The 17,591-nt window shown below is 61.4% G+C and overlaps 1 protein-coding gene across 8 annotated transcripts in view; it reads left to right on the top strand.

Annotated features, from left to right (window-relative positions):
- The window catches only part of BAIAP2 (BAR/IMD domain containing adaptor protein 2), a 75,370-nt gene that overhangs the window by 38,427 nt on the left and 19,352 nt on the right, over positions 1 to 17,591 (top strand). For all 8 annotated transcript variants that reach the window (XM_017524925.2, XM_037737201.1, XM_017524930.2 and 5 more), the window contains exons 4-6: positions 6,898 to 6,959; positions 7,725 to 7,796; positions 8,619 to 8,756. In XM_017524925.2, coding sequence (XP_017380414.1) covers positions 6,898 to 6,959; positions 7,725 to 7,796; positions 8,619 to 8,756 — 272 coding nt within the window. The remainder of the gene's footprint in view (positions 1 to 6,897; positions 6,960 to 7,724; positions 7,797 to 8,618; positions 8,757 to 17,591) is intronic.

The raw sequence follows: 17,591 nt of genomic DNA, 5'->3' as shown, positions 1-17,591 counted from the left end.
ATACAAAGTTAGCTGGGTGCGGTGGTGCACATCTTTAGTCACAGCTACTCAGGAGGCCGAGGCAGTAGAACCCGGGAGTCGAAGAGCCAAATGCTGGGAGGACAGATGCTTGGGCTTCCTACCGTCCTGAGGCTGAGGGTGCAGGTTCCATCTCGGGTGGGAGGCACTGTGGGTGTGGGTGTGGTCTTGGGTGGGAGCTGGGTGCCGTGGGTTCGGGTGCAGGTGCTGTCTTGGGTGGGTGCTGGACACTGTGGGTGCACGTACTGTCTCGGGTGGGAGCTAGGTGCTATGGGTGTGGCTGTGGGTGCCATCTCAGGTGGGAGCTGGGCACCATGGGTACAGGTGCCATCTCAGGTGGGAGCTGGCCACCGTGGGTTCGGGTGCAGGTGCTGTCTTGGGTGGGTGCTGGACACTGTGGGTGCACGTACTGTCTCGGGTGGAAGCTAGGTGCTGTGGGTGTAGATGTGGGTGCCATCTTCTGGTGGGAGCTGGGCACCGTGGGTGCACGTACTGTCTCAGGTGGGAGCTGGGTGCTGTGGGTGCGGATGTGGGTGCCATCTTCAGGTGGGAACTGGGCTCCGTGGGTGCGAGTGCTGTCTCGGGTGGGAGCCAGACGTTGTGGGTGTGGGTGCGGGTGTCATATCGGTGGGAGCCAGCCATCTGCCTTTCTGCACTGCAGCCTCCGCTCCTCTTTGGGTGCTGCTCTCTACTGCTCCAGGCTGGCAGCAGACCTTGGCAATGCAGCCCCTGGAAGCCCTCAGGGCTCCTGAGTTTTGGGGTGTTTGACCTCGAGCCTTGGGTGTGGCAGGTCCCTTTCTGCGAAGTGGGGTGACAGTCCCATGTAGGTTGGGGTAAGACCTTGGGGGAGCGAGACTGGGCCCAGCCTGCAGGAGAGATGGAGGGCTGTCGTGGGTCTCGCTGTGCTCTGCTGGGATTCCAGGAAGGAGCCAGGGACTCGGCCGATGGAAAGGGCCCTCTCTGCCAGGTGCTGCCCCAAGCAGAAGAAACTCGAGGACAGAGAGATGCTGGCTGGGCATGCCTGGGGCCCGGGCTTCACAGCCCCACCTGACTCAGGTGCTGTTTTCCTCTCTGGGCAGCAGGGGCCCCAGGCAGGGTCCCGAGGAAGTCCTGTCCTTGTCAGCTGCGCTCAGACCTGTCCACAGGAGGCCGGGAGCCCAGCAGAGTCAGTACTGTGGAGCGCGTTTCACTCTTAGCCCAATGACTGCCGTGTCTGAGGTGGAGGTAGCTGGGGCATGAGGCCCGTGGTGACCCCAGTGCCAGCTGCTGTTTCACTCACTGCAGTTCGTTGGTAGGGGGTTGAAAAACCAGAGGCCTCAGTTTCAGGATGCCTGTGTTTTTTAGACTTTTGTCCCAAATGAAACATATTGCCCATGACATCTGCGTGTGCCCCCTTTCATGCCCTTCGATGCTTCTCCCTCTCCCCACTCCCCAGCACCCCTAGGTAGCCCTGGGGTGCCTGACCCATTGCCCCAGGTGTAACACTGCTGCACTCCCACACTTGAGCCCCAGGGCGTGGCCACCTGCTGCCCATCACCCCAAACCTGTGCCCTGAGGTGTGGCCACCTGCTGCCTGTCATCCCAACACCTGTGCCCTGAGGTGTGGCCACCTGCTGCCCGTCATCCCAACACCTGTGCCCTGAGGTGTGGCCACCTGCTGCCTGTTGCCCCAACACCTGTGCCCTGAGGTGTGGCCACCTGCTGCCCATTTCCCCAACACCCCAGAGCCTTGGATCCCCCGATGGTGATGGATCTGCTGGTCTGTTCTGGCTCACATGCCGTGTGCCCTGGCGCAATCCTCGGCTTATGTTTGAACCTCATTGTTTAAGGACTCTCATGTGCTGTGGACCAGACTTGGGCTTCCCAGGGGGTGGGTGGCATCTGGTGGATGAGGCTGCTTAGGAAGCCTGGCAGCCTCCTGTCCCCAGCAGGGTGGGCCTGGATCAGTCTGCCCGCCACATGGGAGGGAGCACGGGGAGATCAGGGAGCCTGAGAATGTGCAGCCTCACGTCTCACCCCAGGGGAGGCTCTCACTGGCTCTGCAGCCCTTGATACTCCACATCTTTAGGTCCCTGAAGAGCACAGGGAAGGGCAGACAAGACTTAGTTGCTCAGTGGAACTCATTGCCCCCACCAGTCGGTGCCTGTCACTGCTGATCTTAGGGTCCTGGCATTGCTTGGGGGCCTGGTGCTGCGCGTGGGAGCCATGTTGGGCTGACCGTCCCTCCAGCCAGCTGGGGTGCCCATGGCACCCCCGGGGTTAAGCACTGGTGGCTGCACACATTCACACTCCATGCACACATGGTTTCCCATAGCTGCTTGTAAGATGCAGTTTAAAAATTTACTGTGTGGGATGATTTTGTGCAGTCGCCAGCCTAAAGCTCAGGACAGGCACATGCCTGGTCTGTGCAGCTTTGCCCGGGCTTCCCCTGGGTGTGCTGTGCTGCTCACAGTGTGGGGCCGGGGGCTGGGGCTGGGGGCTCCGGCCAGTGGGGATGCTGGGGTGCACGTTTGAGAGCAAGCCGTGCAGAGGGTGGTGGTGATGACCATCACCTGGCCAGAATCCCGAGAAGCTCCGCATGCTCTTTTTCTTTTTGACATCAACAACCCCTTTTAAAAAGGATTTGCTGTTCCATGTTGTTTCCTGGATGTCGTTTTTGAGTCCATCTTGTGTAGCCTTTCAAGGGAATACACGTTTTTATTTGGTCTTGACGTTAACTTACAATTCGAGGGCCTACAGGATGTGGTGTGAGCCCAGCAAAGTGCTGCCTGCCTTCCATCCCAGCGACTTAGGAGGCCGAGGCAGGAGGATCACTTCAGCTAGGAGTTGGAGAACAGCCTGGGTGACATAGTGAGACCCCATCTCAAAAAGTAAAAATAAAAATAAATAGAACATGGCAAGAGCTGTGGGCACCGCCCCGCAGGGAGGCACCCGCACAGCGGGGAGAGTTCACCTACGTCGCCTGCAGCCTCCGGCTTCATCTCTTTATGGACTTGCCGGCCCCCACCCCGGGACAGGGGATAGGCAGCCTCATAAAGGCTGGGTGCATGTGGACACCCAGGGGCAAGGGGGTGCCGGCCAGGGCACAGGCTTGGGTGGGTTCCCCCTCGCAGGCCAGACCTCATGCTGTTGTCACCTGCCATCCCAACTTGGCTGAAGCCAATTCCTGATGTGTGGGGGTCCGAGAGCTGGGAGGTAGAGGCAGGATCCTTAGTCACAGGAATACTATCAAAGCCTCAGGACAGTTCCCCGGTGGCTTCCTGGGCAGAGGCGGTGGTGTCCATCCCAGCGCTGAGAAGCGCAGAGAGCCCGGGAGCCGCCGCCTCAGCACCCTGCGTCTCCAGCTTCCTGTTCCTGCTCCTAAGCACAGGGCAGTCTGCCCCAGCCTGAGCCCCCCGCCTCTGCTGTTCTCGGCTCGCAGGATGGTGTTCTGCCAGACCAGCAGCACCCTTGCCGTCCAGAGTGGATGGTGGAGGGGCCACATGGCCGTGGGCATGTGCCAGCCTGAGCCAGGGTTCATTCTCCCGTGGGGTCTGTGCCGCCAGCCTTGCTCCAGCTCCTCCCCTGCCCTGGACAGTGCCTGCTTACATCCAAGTGGCTTCACACCAGCCTCCTTCACACCAAATTCTGTCCCCTTTGGTCCTTGACCCTTCCCTGCACAACTTGAACCCTGGGTTGAGTGAGGCTGGGGCAGGGCCATGTCCTCTCCTGCCAAGGCTGGTAAAACTCAGACTTGCCCCTGGCCCACCCGTGTGCGTGGTTTGCCGCTGATCCCCGGAGGTCTCGACTTCATCCCAACCGTGAGAGGCCACTGCAGTGGTGCCAGCTTCCTCCTGACTGCAGTGCAGCCCCCGGGGGCCATTACTGGGCCCTGCCCCACTCCGGAGGGCCACACGGCAGGGACCAGGCAGTCACACCATGGTTAGAGCATGGCAGCAGTGGTTTCCGTGCAGACGCAGGCCCCTGGGTCAGGGTTGACCGGCGTCGGTGGAGGTGCTAGGTGTGCTAGGCACTTCGTAGGGGGTTTGTGCGGGGCAGGGCCTAGGCTCTGGGGTCTGTGTCTGCCTCTCCTGCTGCCCCCCAGCTCAGGGGCCAGCGTGGTCCTGGAGACTGACCCTGCATGACCCGGCTGTGGTCCCTGTGAGCCCTGTGGCTGTAGCAGAATGGGTAGTGGCAGCCAGGGCGGCTGTGAGTGTGGATGAGACTCGGGTCACAGCAGGCGCACCATAGCCACATGCCCAACAGGCCCGCAACAGTTCACACTTGTGCGTACCCGCTCACACACGTGCTCGTGCTGCACACATACGTGATGCCTCCCCAGGGGCTGCAGGGGCTGCTGTCCCCACACTGAGCCCCTGCTTCGCAGTGGCCAGGCCCAGGTGTGTCATCTTCACCCATGGAGGGTGAGCAGTGGTGTGCCAGGCAGGCCTTCCGTATCTTCCCAGAAAGGGAAGCCGAACCTGGGGCGCTGTGTGTTCCCTAGACCCTGCCCTGCAGTGGATGGGGTCCCGCCAGCCCTGCGTGCTATTCCCTGGAGAAGCAGCCAGGCCTAGTGCTACTTTTAGCGGGACACATGTCACAGAACCAGGTGACTGTCACCTCTGGGCCGTTTGAGGGGTGCACGAATCATTTTCCTCTCCTCCCTCCATGGAAATCTGTGCCGCTGACGCAGAGCATTTGGCTTTGGGAACAGGCCTGGCAGTTGCCAACATGAGGGCAGGAATGCCTTGGAGTCTGGGTAGCCAGGAAGGTGCCTGGGGTGGCTGGAGAGGCAGCCCTTGTGTGTGCTGACCCGCAGGAGGAGGGCGCGGCTGTGGGGTGAAGGCCGGCACAGGCGGTTGGGTCCCGGCTCTGCGACCGCTCTCTGGCCACTGACCTGGGCCACTTTGTCCTGCTCACCTGGGCGGCCTTGCGGGCCGCGCTGATGCAAAGGGGTTACATGTGCGAAGCACCTGGCCCTGGCCAGAGCCCAGAGGGTCCCTGTGGTCATAGGGTAAGAAGGGCCCAGCAGCTCCTGGAGGGCGAGCCAACCTGGAGAAGCTTCCTCTCCAAGACTCGGCTGTGCTGTGGGGAGGGGAAGTGACCCCAAGGCCAGCTGTGGTCCTGGCAAGCAGCGTCACCCGGTTAGGGCTTCCTGTGCTCGCCGGGGCTTGCTCTGGTTTCTGGCTGAGCTTTTTGGGCACTTGGGGACTGCAGTGAGGGCTCTGCCTGCTGGAGCCAGAGGACCCTCCGGCTGTGGGACCAGTGGTGGCCTGGACGAGTGCAGAGGAGGAAAGTCCAGCTTCAGGCAGCCCTTCAGGGAGGGGACAGGGATCGCCCGAGAGTGACCCGCCGGCAGCAGGGACGGCCCTCCTGCTCTGTTTGTGTCTGCAGCACGAGGTCACTGCCTGGCACTGGAAACAGTAGCTCAGCAAATATTTGTCCATCAAAGGAGTGTGGGGGCCGGACCACCCAGTTCCGGCCCCTCCCCTGCAGACAAGGAAATGGCCACAGGGGAGGGTCTTTCATGCCATCTCCAGGGTTGGGCGGGCGGGCAGCACTAAAGGGCAGGGGCTGGGGCTGTGGTGTGCTCCTGTCCCGTGTGTTGCTGATTTAGGGCGGGTCTCAGGCTGGGTCCTGCACCTCTGAGCCCAGGCTGGCTGCACCTCTGCAGGGGGCTTCTGGTACAGCTCACCGGCCCCCTGGGCTGGTGGTGTGGTCACACCTGCTGGCCTCGGTGGCCATGCTTCAAATGGGGTCACAGCTCCACGGGAGCTTTGGCAGAGGGAGGCAGGAAACATCTGGCCAAAGAGAAAGGACGGCCGTGCTCCTGCGTCTTCCAGGTCTCGGCCTTTCTGCTCCTCTCTCTGTGCCTCCCTCTTTGGTGGAAGCAGGTGGGGATGCAGCAGTGTGGTGAGGCCCTTACAGAGTGGGGTGCTCAGGCCTACCTCAGGGAAACCCCAATACCTGCACCCCTGGGGCAGCCCCACCTGCAAGGGTACTGGAGCCGGGTTTCATGGACACCCAGGCTGGAAAAGGCCTCTAACAGCCGCTCACCCCTGTGCCACCACGATCTTGATTTCTTAATCTGCGTTTTGCACATGGGCTGAGGAGATGTCAGCGTCCCCAAGTGCTGCTCGTGTGTTCCCAGGGTCCCAGCGACAGCAAGGTGAGCCCAGGCCTTCATGTGCCAGGGTGGCTACCTGGTGAGCCGGGCCCATGAGGCTAGACCTCCTCAGACCCCCACACTCTTGGGGCTCAGAGTGATGTTGGGCAAAGGTCTCAGAAGTGCTGTGGGGTCTGCAGCCTGGGTAGTGAGGCCTCCTGGGGTCGGAGAGGCCTGTGCCCAGTGCACGCCCATGGGCGTCCCCCAGAAGAGGCTCGTGTGCTGTGGTGTGGGGTCAGCGCAGTCCGCCTGGCCTGACACGGGCGTGGGGTCAGCGCAGTCCGCCTGGCCTGACACGGGCATGGGGGTCAGCGCAGTCCGCCTGGCCTGACGGGCGTGAGGTCAGCGCAGTCTGCCTGGCCTGACAGGGGCGGGCTGGAGCTCTGCGGCGTCTGTGAATAAATCAGGTGCTAATGAAGACTCGTGTTTGCGCCCACTGTCACGCCTGGGGTGGGGCACATGTGGGTTCTTCCTATCTCTTGCCTTTGCAGAGACTCAAGGTCCCTCCCAAAGATGCCAGGCATGCTGTGCATTTGAGGTCTGGAGTCCCTGGTCATTCTAGAATGTTCTGTTTCCTCTTGGTGTGTCCTGTCCGCCCTCCCTTCTGGCCCTGACACCCTTGGGGCCCCTCTGCTGTGGTCACAGGGCTTCCCTGGGTGGCCGTCAGTCCAGGTGGGATGACAGTAGTGACTGGGAGCACCTGACGCCCCCCTTCCTGCTATTCTGCTTCCCAGGAGATGTTCTCTTCCAGATGGCTGAAGTCCACAGGCAGATCCAGAATCAGTTGGAAGAAATGGTGAGCCCCACCCCAGCATGGCCCCATGAGGAGGGGCAGGTGCAGCGGGAAAGCTGGTGGCAGTCCTTGACCATGTCCACTTAGGAACAGTCCGGGTCGTGCGGCCACACTCAGAAGAAGGGAGGGAGAGAGAGACCTTGGCTCAGGACACAAGGCACACTCCAAGGAGGACATGGGAGAAAAGGGCACGGGCCAGACTGTGGCCGCATGCTTTGCTGGCCACGGTGGCCATCCAGGACACACTGGGCTCCAGGGAGAGTCCTGACCACAGCCCCAGCCAAACCCCAGTCCTGCGGCCCACAAGACTGGAAGCCAGAGGGGAACACACAACCAGGGCACACTGCTGGCTGCTGGTTTGCAGCATCCCATATAAAGCCCGGGGTCCAACCCTGGTTTGAGTTCAGGCCCGTGGCTCCTGCAGCCCCCTCAGCCTGTTTCGGAGTGTTCCCTGGCATGGCACAGCTGAGGAAGGAAGGGACCGCTGTTTCTGTTTCCCTTGTGAGAAACGGACCCTGTGGCTGTTGGAGGCCAGATTGTCCGGCGTTCCAGACGTCTGTTCAGCACTCAATCCAGCACCTCCTCCCACCCAGCTCCATAGGCCCCACCCAGCTGTGCAGGGCCATGGCTCATCAATCGGGGGAAGGGGTGGTCCTGCACAGCTGGGGCACCCGGTGTCCCGTAACCACCACCCCAACCCTGCCTGGCCTCCTGTTCCCGGTCCATATATTAGAGCTGACTGTTGATGTGTTTTTTCTCCATGTCCAGCTGAAGTCTTTTCACAACGAGTTACTCACACAGCTGGAGCAGAAGGTGGAGCTGGATTCCAGGTACCTGAGTGTAAGTGCACCCTGGCTGCGCCTGCTAGGGCCCCGTGCCTGGGCTCCAGCCCTCCCCGCTGCCTGCCACTCCTTCCCTCCACATGAAGGGAGCTTCCCCTGAGCTCCCATCCGCAGCTCTGACTTTATTGCCCATTTGGACCAAGTCCCCTGGTGTGCCCCAAATGCAACCTGTGGGTGAACCCGTTGCCTCTGACGCCCCACGTGCTCGGTTCCATGCCCTGGCTTTGGCCACTGTGGTGAAGCTGGTGCTTGACTCTGCTGCCTGGGGGTGCAGGAGCTCCTTCTCTAGCCTCTGCAGTTTCACTGGGCTCTTGGCCCGGCCTGCCCCACGGCCCCTCTTGTCAGTTGGCAAGAAGGCTTGGAGCTGAGGCACTGCCTGAGGGCTTGGGGGTCATTTCTGGCTCTCGTGGTGGGCAGGAGTGGTGGGTCTTGGCCACTTTCTCCAAGTCTGATTTTCATATTTGGGGAGCAGAGAGCTGCCGTGCAGTGGGGTGGGGTTGGGCTGAGGCTTCTCTCACGCTCTCCCCATCTCTGATTTGCAGCTGAGCGTGTGCTGCTGGACAGTGAGGCTGGGAGGGAGTGGCGGGGCTGCCAGGGGACCCCAGGGGGACCCCCTGAGCCAGAGAGCGAGCCTGGAACGGAGTGGCAGGGCTGCCAGGGGACCCCCTGAGCCAGAGAGTGAGCCTGGAAGGGAGTGATGGGGCTGCCAGGGGACCCCCTCAGCCAGAGAGCAAGCCTGGAAGGGAGTGATGGGGCTGCCAGGGGACCCCGCCGTGGGGCTCATGGGCCTCGGCTCTGTGTTTTGTTGTTTGAATCTCAGGCTGCGCTCAAGAAGTACCAGACGGAGCAGAGGAGCAAAGGAGATGCCCTGGACAAGTGCCAGGCCGAGCTGAAGAAGCTTCGGAAGAAGAGCCAGGGCAGCAAGAATCCTCAGAAGTACTCTGACAAGGAGCTGCAGGTAGGCCCGCCACCCCTGCCGCGGTGCCTCTCCCACTGCCTTGGGACTGCTCACCGCTCGGCCCCCCTTGGCCCCAGGGAGTGGACAGCAGCCCACTAGGTGGGATTGGCAGAGGCAGGCTCTGCCCCCGTTGACCTCGGGAGCGGCAGACCCGACACCCCCAGGGTGGCAGGATGGTCGGCTCCACCTTCGGGGCTCTGTCCTGCGCTCTGCAACCTCCCAGAGTCCCTGAAAGGTTCTCTGCCAAAGGAGCAGAAACCCGGATGGAGTCCTCCTACCCCTGTTCCCCCGGTCCCTGCCCAGGAGTCAGGCCCCAGACTGTTCCTCTAAGCGGTCATGACCGCCTCCCGCAGTGGTGGGTGCCCAGGGGCGGGCGGCGTTTCAGGTTCCTCAAGGGAGTGGCTTCGGTGTTGTCACAGTCCCGCCAGCATGACCAGTGCTGCGTGCTGAGTGGACTTGGACTTCGGGTGGTCTGGCCAATGACGAGCATGGCCCGATGTGTGCACACCAGACCCAGAAACCCCTCACCCACTTTCTGGGGTCATAGTGATGCAGATGAGAAGGGAAACACACAAAGCAAGATGGACAGTCACTTGTAAAGGAAACATCAGGAAAGCCCCTGGCCAGTCATCCAGGTGGAGCTTCTGGGCCACACTCTGGGGTTGGCAGGGTGTGGCTGTGGGTGAAGCCTGGGCCTCCAGGCTGCACCCTTCCTGCCAGTGATCAGGTGTTCAAGCCATGGCAGCCCCGCACACACCTGTCATGTGTGCGTGTGTCTGCATGTGAGCACCACTGTCTCCTTGGTGCAGGACTTGGGTGCTCACGAATGCTTGTGGTCTCGACCTAGGACTGGGAGGCCCGTTCTTGCTCAGAGCCTGTGCTTCACTCCCTCCTTAACTGCAGGGAAGCCAAGCAGGTGTGCCCATACCCTGTAGGCCAAGCTAGAGGTTTTCCAGTGTGGGATCACCTGCCGAAGCTAGAATTGGCCCCAAGGTAGAGGACAGGACTGGGCAGGAGCAGATGAGAGAATAAGTGAGGCCCTGTGGAAGCAGCCCTGTGGGGGTCCCGGGGTGCCGCAGCTGTCCACAGACAGCCATCAGCCATGCTGGGTGCACAGCTGCAGGGACATGATTCTGGCTATTCTCTGGGGTGCCCTGCCCTCTCTGGCCACCTCTTCCCAGGTCCCCAGCCTTTGTTTTGATCCTGTTTTTCACTCCAGGTAAGCTGTGATGTGTCTTCTCATCCTTCCCATCTTTTACTACGGGTAAGCTGCAATGGTCTTTCTAGTGACTGTCACCGCCCATCTCCGTGGCCTTGATGTTCCTCCCTGAGGCTGCCACAGTGAGCCTTCCGAGAGCTGTTTCTGTGAACAGATCCCTCGTGGTGGGAATACTGGGTCGAGGTGGAGTGTGTATGTTGCTATACGCTATGTCTATTTTTCTTTTCCTCCCTCCTTGGAACGCTTTGCTACTTTGCTTTCTGAAGACTGAAGCAGAAGGATGAGGCTCCGAGGCCTAGCAGGGTCATGCCACCTCGGAGTGGGCCAGGGCAGCGCAGGTCGGAATGGCCCCTGAGCACCTGGGCCGGGTGCGAGAGCTGCTCTTAGCAGGAACTTTCCTGGGGCCAGCTTGGTGGCCTGGGCACGGGGGTACTGAGGCCAGCTCACTGAGGACTCACCTGCCTGCCAGGGGTCCAGGAGCCTCCCCTCTCCCCTTGAGGCACTGTGGGTTTTGGTAACAGCCTTATTGAGATGTGATTCGCATCACCAGCAGTTCACCATTGCGAGGGCACAGTCCAGGGATCTGGAGTGTTTGCAGCTGCGCATCCATCACTCAGTCCTGGCTTTCCAGGCTGTCTCTGTCCTGATGGGCCAGAACCAGGAGCCCGGGAGGGTCAGGAATGATGGCAGCTTTCTTGTCTGTGGCTGCGAGCTGCCAAGGGAAATGGTCCCCCCGGCAGCAGTGTGGGGGCCTGGACAAGGGCCGTGTGGGCAGGGAGGGCAGGCAGGGCTCTGAAGTGCATGGCGGGTTGAGGTTGCAGTGGGTGTGAGGCGACAGTGGCCTAGCAGCTCCCCTGGAAAGTCCTCTGCCACCTGGGTGCAGACGTCCTTGGCGAACCTCATCCTCCTGGCCTCCTAGGGCCCCTCCCAGGAGATGTGTGATGTTGGCCTTTCTTCCCGGGCCCCAGGGGCACCTAGGCTCTGCACCCGATGTGGCTCCGCACCCCTGGCTGAGTGGCCTCCTTTCTCCAGAACCTGCAGCTGCTCCTCCCCACCCACTCACCAGAGGACCTGTGGGTGGCCCCAGGCTGGCCATCCCCACCCAGGCACAGCCTCAGGGCTCTGGAGTCAGGCTTAGGCTTGGACCCTGCTCTGTCCCTTATTGGTCACATGGCTGCACAAACACCAGAGCTTCTCAGAGGCTTAGTTTCCCCATTTGTGTCCCTACTTTTCTCTCTCTTCTAAGCACTGACGGGAAGGGCTCTGGGGTTAGGAAGAGCTGGGTCGGCCTTCTCACAGCGCCTGGTGGGGGCTCTCCTGGACCTATCTTCCTTCTGTGTTAGTGGTAGACTTTTAACCAACCAGGTGTTTTATTTTTCCAAAGGCACCGAGTTCCTTCCGGAAGGCTAGGTCTCATATTTCTCCTGCATCCCACTTGGTGCCCAGCACAGGCTGGTCACAAGGTGGATGGCTAGTAAGTACTCAGTGGTTTCAAAACATTTTGGGGTGGGAAGCAGAGGGAGCCACAGCCTGGTGCGCCTTCTGCTCGCCTGTGGCCTGGAAGCCCAGGAGGCCAAGCCGGGGAGTCGTCGGCATCTCCTGCCCCACAACTGAGTTTGAGGGGCCGGGATACTCGGTGTGTGGCTGCACACGGCCCCACTGAGCTGGGGAGAGGCTGCTGCCGCTGTCCTGGGGTGAGTGCCAGACTGCCTGGCTGGGATAAGCTGCCAACCCCACTGCTCCAGTCTCCTTGCCACCCAGGGCTGTTCCTGCTGGTTCCCATTGCCTTTGCAAACTCAGCCAACGGCTCTGACTTCTATTTGAGGGTGTGGCTCTGGGGCCTCAGCTGTGGTACGTCCTCTCAACTCCTGAAGAGAGGAAGCACCCTGGCCTGGGGAGCTGGACTGGCTGGCCCCCATCCAGTCAGTGTGTAGCACTACCCCTCCAGTGCATTCCACCCGCTGTCACTAGTACAGCCCCGCCCACACCGGTGTGGCCTCACCCTTGCTTGTGTGGCCTCGCTTCTTGGTGCAGGAGGCCCTGCCCCTCCAGTGCAACCCACCCCCACTTATGTGCCCGCCACACAACATAGGCCCTCCTAGCTGGGCCTCAATCCTGGCATGCCTCGTAGGGGCTACTGGCCTGGGGCCTGGGATGTCAGCAAGGTCTTGGTGGTGGCGGAGAAAGGGCCTGTTGGAAGCCCTCTTGGGAAAGCAGAGGTCTCTTCACTGGTCTCTCCATTCCTAAGGTGGCTGATTGCTTCCCAGCTGTTCTACAGACCAGCCCAGTAGCTGCACCCCACGCTGGGGGCAGCCCTGGGAGTCTCTACCCAGAGAGTATAGTTCGTGGGGCTGGCCTGGAGATCCCTGCCTCGGTCCTTGGACCTACCTGCCCCTAGCTCTCCAGTGTGTGCCCTGTGGGCTCACCAGTGACAGTAGCCTTGCCCCTAGTCCTAAAGACACTGGGAGAGGCAGATGGTCCACACACCATTGGGGTACAGGGTGGGTGTCTGGCCCATTTGGGCTTCTGGGGCTGCTTTCTCGAGGTGGGCAGCTGGCCTGCCGGAAGTGGAAGTGACTCCATGCAAGCATGGCCGGAAGCCCATGTCAAGCCAGGGCCATGTGTAGCAGAGAAGCAGAGGCCTCTGTGCGGTTCCCAAGCTGTCCCTGCCACAGAGGCCTTTCCCATGGAGACTCTCGAGTGCCCCCGGGTCGCCAGCCCTGGTGCAGCCGAGGGAGCACCTCGTGCAGTTGGAGGTTGGTTAGGGAGCTCTGTGGGCTGGGGGTTCCCACACCGACAGGGTCCCCCACATCGGCTGCCATTGATGAAGGTGAGGTGGTGGCTGGCACCTGACTCTGGTCTTCATGGGTGCGACATGCAGTGTCATTGTCAGGTATGGGTTCCTTCAGCACCTAAGAGCTGGGTATCTATGAGTGATTATTTCAGGGGTCCCCGGTGGGCTCAGAAGCCTGGTGCCAGGTGCACCCCATCTGAGCTGCATGTGCAGAGCACCGGGCTCCTGGGAGCTGTGAGGCTGCCAGGCAGCAAAGCTGGGCCTGTGGCATGTGTGAGGAGCAGCTCCATGCTCCAGGGTGCCCACAAGGCTGAGGCCCCTGATGCTCACTGCCCTCCCTCACTGCCAGGCTCGTTGTGTGGCCTGAGCGGAACCAAGGACAGAGGACGGCAGCCCCTCGGGGGCAGAGGTGGGGCTGCAGAGAGGGGCGGGTGTGAGGTCAGCCAGGCCCTGCCCCAGAAAGGCAGGTAGAGTGGCTTTCTCTGTCTGCCTGCTGGGGTGCCCTCAAGTGGGGCTGGGCCGGGGCCTCTTACGTTTGAGAATTGCTTGTAATTGAGATGGTGTTTTGGGATTTCCAGAAAAGAAGTAATTTTAGTTATAGGTCAGGGCGCCAGAGTTAGGAAGCATTTGAGGCGTTTGTTAACTAGGACGGGAGAGCTTTACGTAAGGGGCACGGCCTGGGGCTGCCAGGCCAGTGGTGCCTTCACTTCCTGGGAGTGTGGCCACTGCCACGTTTGCTGGGCCAGGTGCTGACAGACGTGCCCATCTGAGTGGAGGGGATGTTCTCCAGAGCACACGGGGCATGGTGGACACGCTGGGGTAGAGGACCCCTTCTCTGGGTTTACTAGTGTGCCTGTGGGGCATGGTCACAGGCCTGGTCCACCTCCTCCTCAGAACAGAGGGTTGTGGCTGTTTCCACAGGGCCCAGGATGGGGCCCAGAGCAGAGCCCAGACTGTGCCCACCCCTCTGGGACAGGGAGGCGGATGAGGGGGACTGCAGGTGTGTCCACATGCACCATCCTGCATCTGGAACCCAGGGTGGGAGGGGAGTGGTCCACCCACTCCCTGGGCTGGGCCGTGGGCATTTAGACCCAAGTGTGGGGGAGGGGAGCCCCCGCTCACTGGGTGTGGCTTGTCAGTGCTCGGGCAGGGAGTGGTGTGGGGCAGGCAGGCCAGGCCCCTGCTCAGAATTGCGCTGGGCGTGGGCTGAACCCCCTGGCCCTGGGCAACGCTGCTCAGCCAGCTCTGGAGGCTCCCGCTACAGAGGAGGGCAGAGCTGCTCCGCCCACCACAGCCTTCTGGGGCTGTTCTAGGCCGTGATGTCTGGGGCTACAAGGAGAGCCAAGGTTTCTGCCGGATCACCTCCCCTGGTTCCCTTTCTGAGATGTTGGGGGAGGAGGCAGTGAGGCGGGTGCAGCCCTCGCTGGCCCCTCATTCTTGGGGATGCTGCCTCCCAGAGACCGTGTGGGCTCCGTAGCACCCACAGGACCGTCCTGGGTGTCCTGCGAAGTGGCACTGCTACTCTGCTCACTGTCATGCAGGGGACCGGTGGGGGGCATTGCTGTCCCCAGGATCGTCCTTCAGCTGCCCCTGCTCTCTGGGTGTGCTAGGCCTGTAGCCCGGATGGAGGTCTGAGAGAGGGGAGAGATGTGTGCTATTTAAAGGGTATATAATTAACACGGCAGACGCAAAGCACCCTTGTTCAGATCTTCAGAGAAGATAATAGCAGGGCTGGCCAGCGTGGAGTCTGGCCACGTGCAGGGTGAGTGAGGCCTGTCTGTTTTAGCAAACCCTTCAGAGCTGAAGGCTGTCTGTGGACAAGCCCACCGTGAGGGCAGCCATGCAGACAGCTTTCTCTGGAGTCACATCACGGAGGGGCCCTCACCAGAGAAAACAGGAGTGTAAGAAAGCAGGAGCCACGGAGCAGCCACAGAGCCCTCTCAGGGCTTCTGTGTCCACAGGTGGCTCGGGGACCCTCGCTGTCCCCTGGGCCAGGGCAGTGGGGGGGGGTCAGGCACTGTGCTTCCCCGAGCCTCAGGGTGGGGCCCCTCGGGCGTCTTAGCCCCACTGCGCCTTCGTCTTGCTGGCTCTTGGGGACAGCTCGGTGTGTGGGCCTCCCGCCTCTGAGGTGTGTCCCGCCCACTGGTGTGGACAGAAGCGCCCTACTCTTTCTTGTGCCTGCGGCCATGTGCTCACCAGACTGTCTATTCTGACACCACTGGGCAAGCTTCGGTTCTCTTGGGACCCGTTGCTCCTGGGTGCCCCTTGCCAATCTGCCGAAAGCTCGGGGCCCTTTTCCCAGGAAGATGGGGCCCCCAGGGCTCATGGATCCCTGATCCTGCGGAAGAGGTGCCGCGCCTTCCTGAGAATCTTCCAGGCATGCCCCCTACCTGCCGCTGTGGCCAGAGGGCGCGCCTCCGCCCAGCCCAGCCTGGGTCTCACTCTGAGCACGTGTGTTCAGTGTGAAATTTAAGGGTCTTCCCGTCTCCTAAACCCTGCCATGGCTGCCCTCCCTCCTCTGCCTGGGTGGAAAATGTCAGAGCTGGAGGCCTGGTCAGCGGGTTTGGCCAGTGACCACGTGCTCCTTGGGGTGCCTGCTTCTCACCCCACACACCACAGCTGGCCTGTCTGCCCATGGTGACAGCTGGAGGCTGAGAATTACGTTCTCATTCATACACTGCAGGGGACCTGGGGGCTACATGCGATTTTTGAGGGACGTGGGAAACGGCGGCTGCGGTAGCAGATGAGGTAAACCGAAGCCGCCTTGGTTTTTTCTGGAAGGCTCCTCCCCCACTCTGAGTCACCGCATGCTGCAGAGATGTGTTCTGATCACTTTTGTCTTCTCTGATCACGGGGCTGTTCAGCCCAGGGTGACTCAGTGGGAACGTTCTGTGGGTCTTAAATGCTTTCAGCTGGGTGTTTCCATAGCGCTGTCGCCATGGCACCCAGCTAAGCACACAGCCGGTGGCTCAGTGGCAGGCGGGGACTGGAGGGGGCCGGCCACTGGGACTGCCCGCCCATGGGGAGCCTTGGGGGCCGTTGCAGGTCGGAGGTGCGGGCCAGGCCCAGCTGTGTCCCCTGCACTTGCCACGCAGCTCGGATGGGGCACCCCCGTCCGACAGCAGGTCGGAGTGGCCGGGCCCTGCCGCGCTGGCCGCCACCTCCTCTGCTCCCTGTCCCTGCACTGGCCCCTGTGGGATTAAGCTCCCGCCTGGCCTAGATTTCCAGGATCTAGCCTGCAGTCGTGGCCTCTCTCTCTGAGGAGTTAGTGTCCTGGAAAAGGAGGTGAGGAGAGGTGCTGCTGTTCCTAGACGGAGTGGCAGCCGTGTGTCTCGTGCTGACACAGGCTCCGAGGCGGTAGGTGTGAGCTCCCTCGTCCCTTGGGGGTGGGCCTTTGTGCCTTGCAACTCAGGGACCATCGTTCCTCCCTGTCCCCAGGATTTGGGGGGCCCTGTCAGAGCACTGTGCAGCCAGAGTTTCTCTCCCCAGACTTCCCCTGGGGTTCTGTTGTGATCTCTGTGCCACTCCCAGTCATTTATGGGGCTCCTTTGAGTAAATGGAAGCTTTAAAAATAAAACACCATTCCCTCCCCGGCCAGGAGGCTGCCAGACCCCGCTAATGAGGCCAGTGCCCATCGCAGTACTCTGCCCCAGGGACCGAGCATAAGCGTGAGAAAGTACCGTAGCCTAAAAACCCAGAAACCGCCTGTAGGATGGGCAGCTGGATGGGCTCCAGGAGCCTGGGTTCGGAAGGTGCCGTTCTCAGGGCGAGGAGACCCAGGGGGCCCTGCAGCCTGGTTTACACTGCTATCCTGGAGTGATCTCGCCAAGCAGCCCCTTCCCTTTCCCCAAGTCCTGTTTAGACGGCAACCTGGGTGGAGGCTGTGGCTCTGGGCAGCCCCCTGGGCCTGCCTTTTCTCAGTGCCTAAGTTTCTTTTGTGGATCTCCTGCTGAGCACTCTCTGGCCTTGGACTTGGGGCACAGTTGCCCACCATGCCCTCTGGGCTGGCCACCACTAGGAAAGTCCCCAGGAAAGGAACAGAAGCCTGATGATGCAGTGTGTTGGGGGTCTCCCTGTGGAACCTCGCACACATTCCTGAGGCTGCCCCACTTAAGGGGTCCTGGGCACCACACAGCTCTGTGCGCTCCTGTACATGAGGTCTGGGACCAAGGCAGGCACCCCATCACAGGCCACTCAAAGCCTGGAGGCAGCATCCCTGGCAGTTCCCTGGGGGAGGAGTGGGGCAGGATCCTGTGGGCAGCCCCAGCCCAGGCCTGGGTGTTGCTCTGGGTGGGTGTTTATCTCCAGGCCTCTCTGGCACAAGCCCACCTGTTTCTGAGCGTGTCTTCCCCACCGAGTCCCTTTGGTTGGAGAGGAGCCCAGCAGCCAGGTGAGGCTGGAGCATAGCACACCCCATGCTCTCCTCCATGGCTGCAGCTTGTGTCCTGGCCATGGCCACCGTGCCCTCCGCAGGCCCCAGGGTACCCCCAAATCTGGCTGGCCCACTCCAGCCCCTTCTGGAGAAGGAGCATCAGAGGTCACTGGAGGTTCTTGGGAGCAGGAGCAGGAAGCCCTGGTAGATGCACGTTGCGTAACTAGAGGAAAAGTACTTCATGCTCCAGCTGCGGAGGAGGTGGCGGCAGCAGAGGAGGCGGCGGCGGCGGTGGGGGCGGCGACAGAACCTCAGAGTGGAGCAGAGCTTGCTGGAAAGTCTGCTGAAGGCTGCCTTAAAGGGCTTCTTGCCTGTGATCAAATTTCTCACTTCCCAAACGCCATCTCAAGTCCCATTTAGATGACCCTGTGGCCAGGCCCTGCAGTGCCT

Source organism: Cebus imitator, unplaced genomic scaffold (assembly GCF_001604975.1).
Source record: "Cebus imitator isolate Cc_AM_T3 unplaced genomic scaffold, Cebus_imitator-1.0 Scaffold36, whole genome shotgun sequence".
NCBI classification, from domain to species: domain Eukaryota; kingdom Metazoa; phylum Chordata; class Mammalia; order Primates; family Cebidae; genus Cebus; species Cebus imitator.
This window is presented reverse-complemented; position numbering and strand designations above follow the sequence as displayed.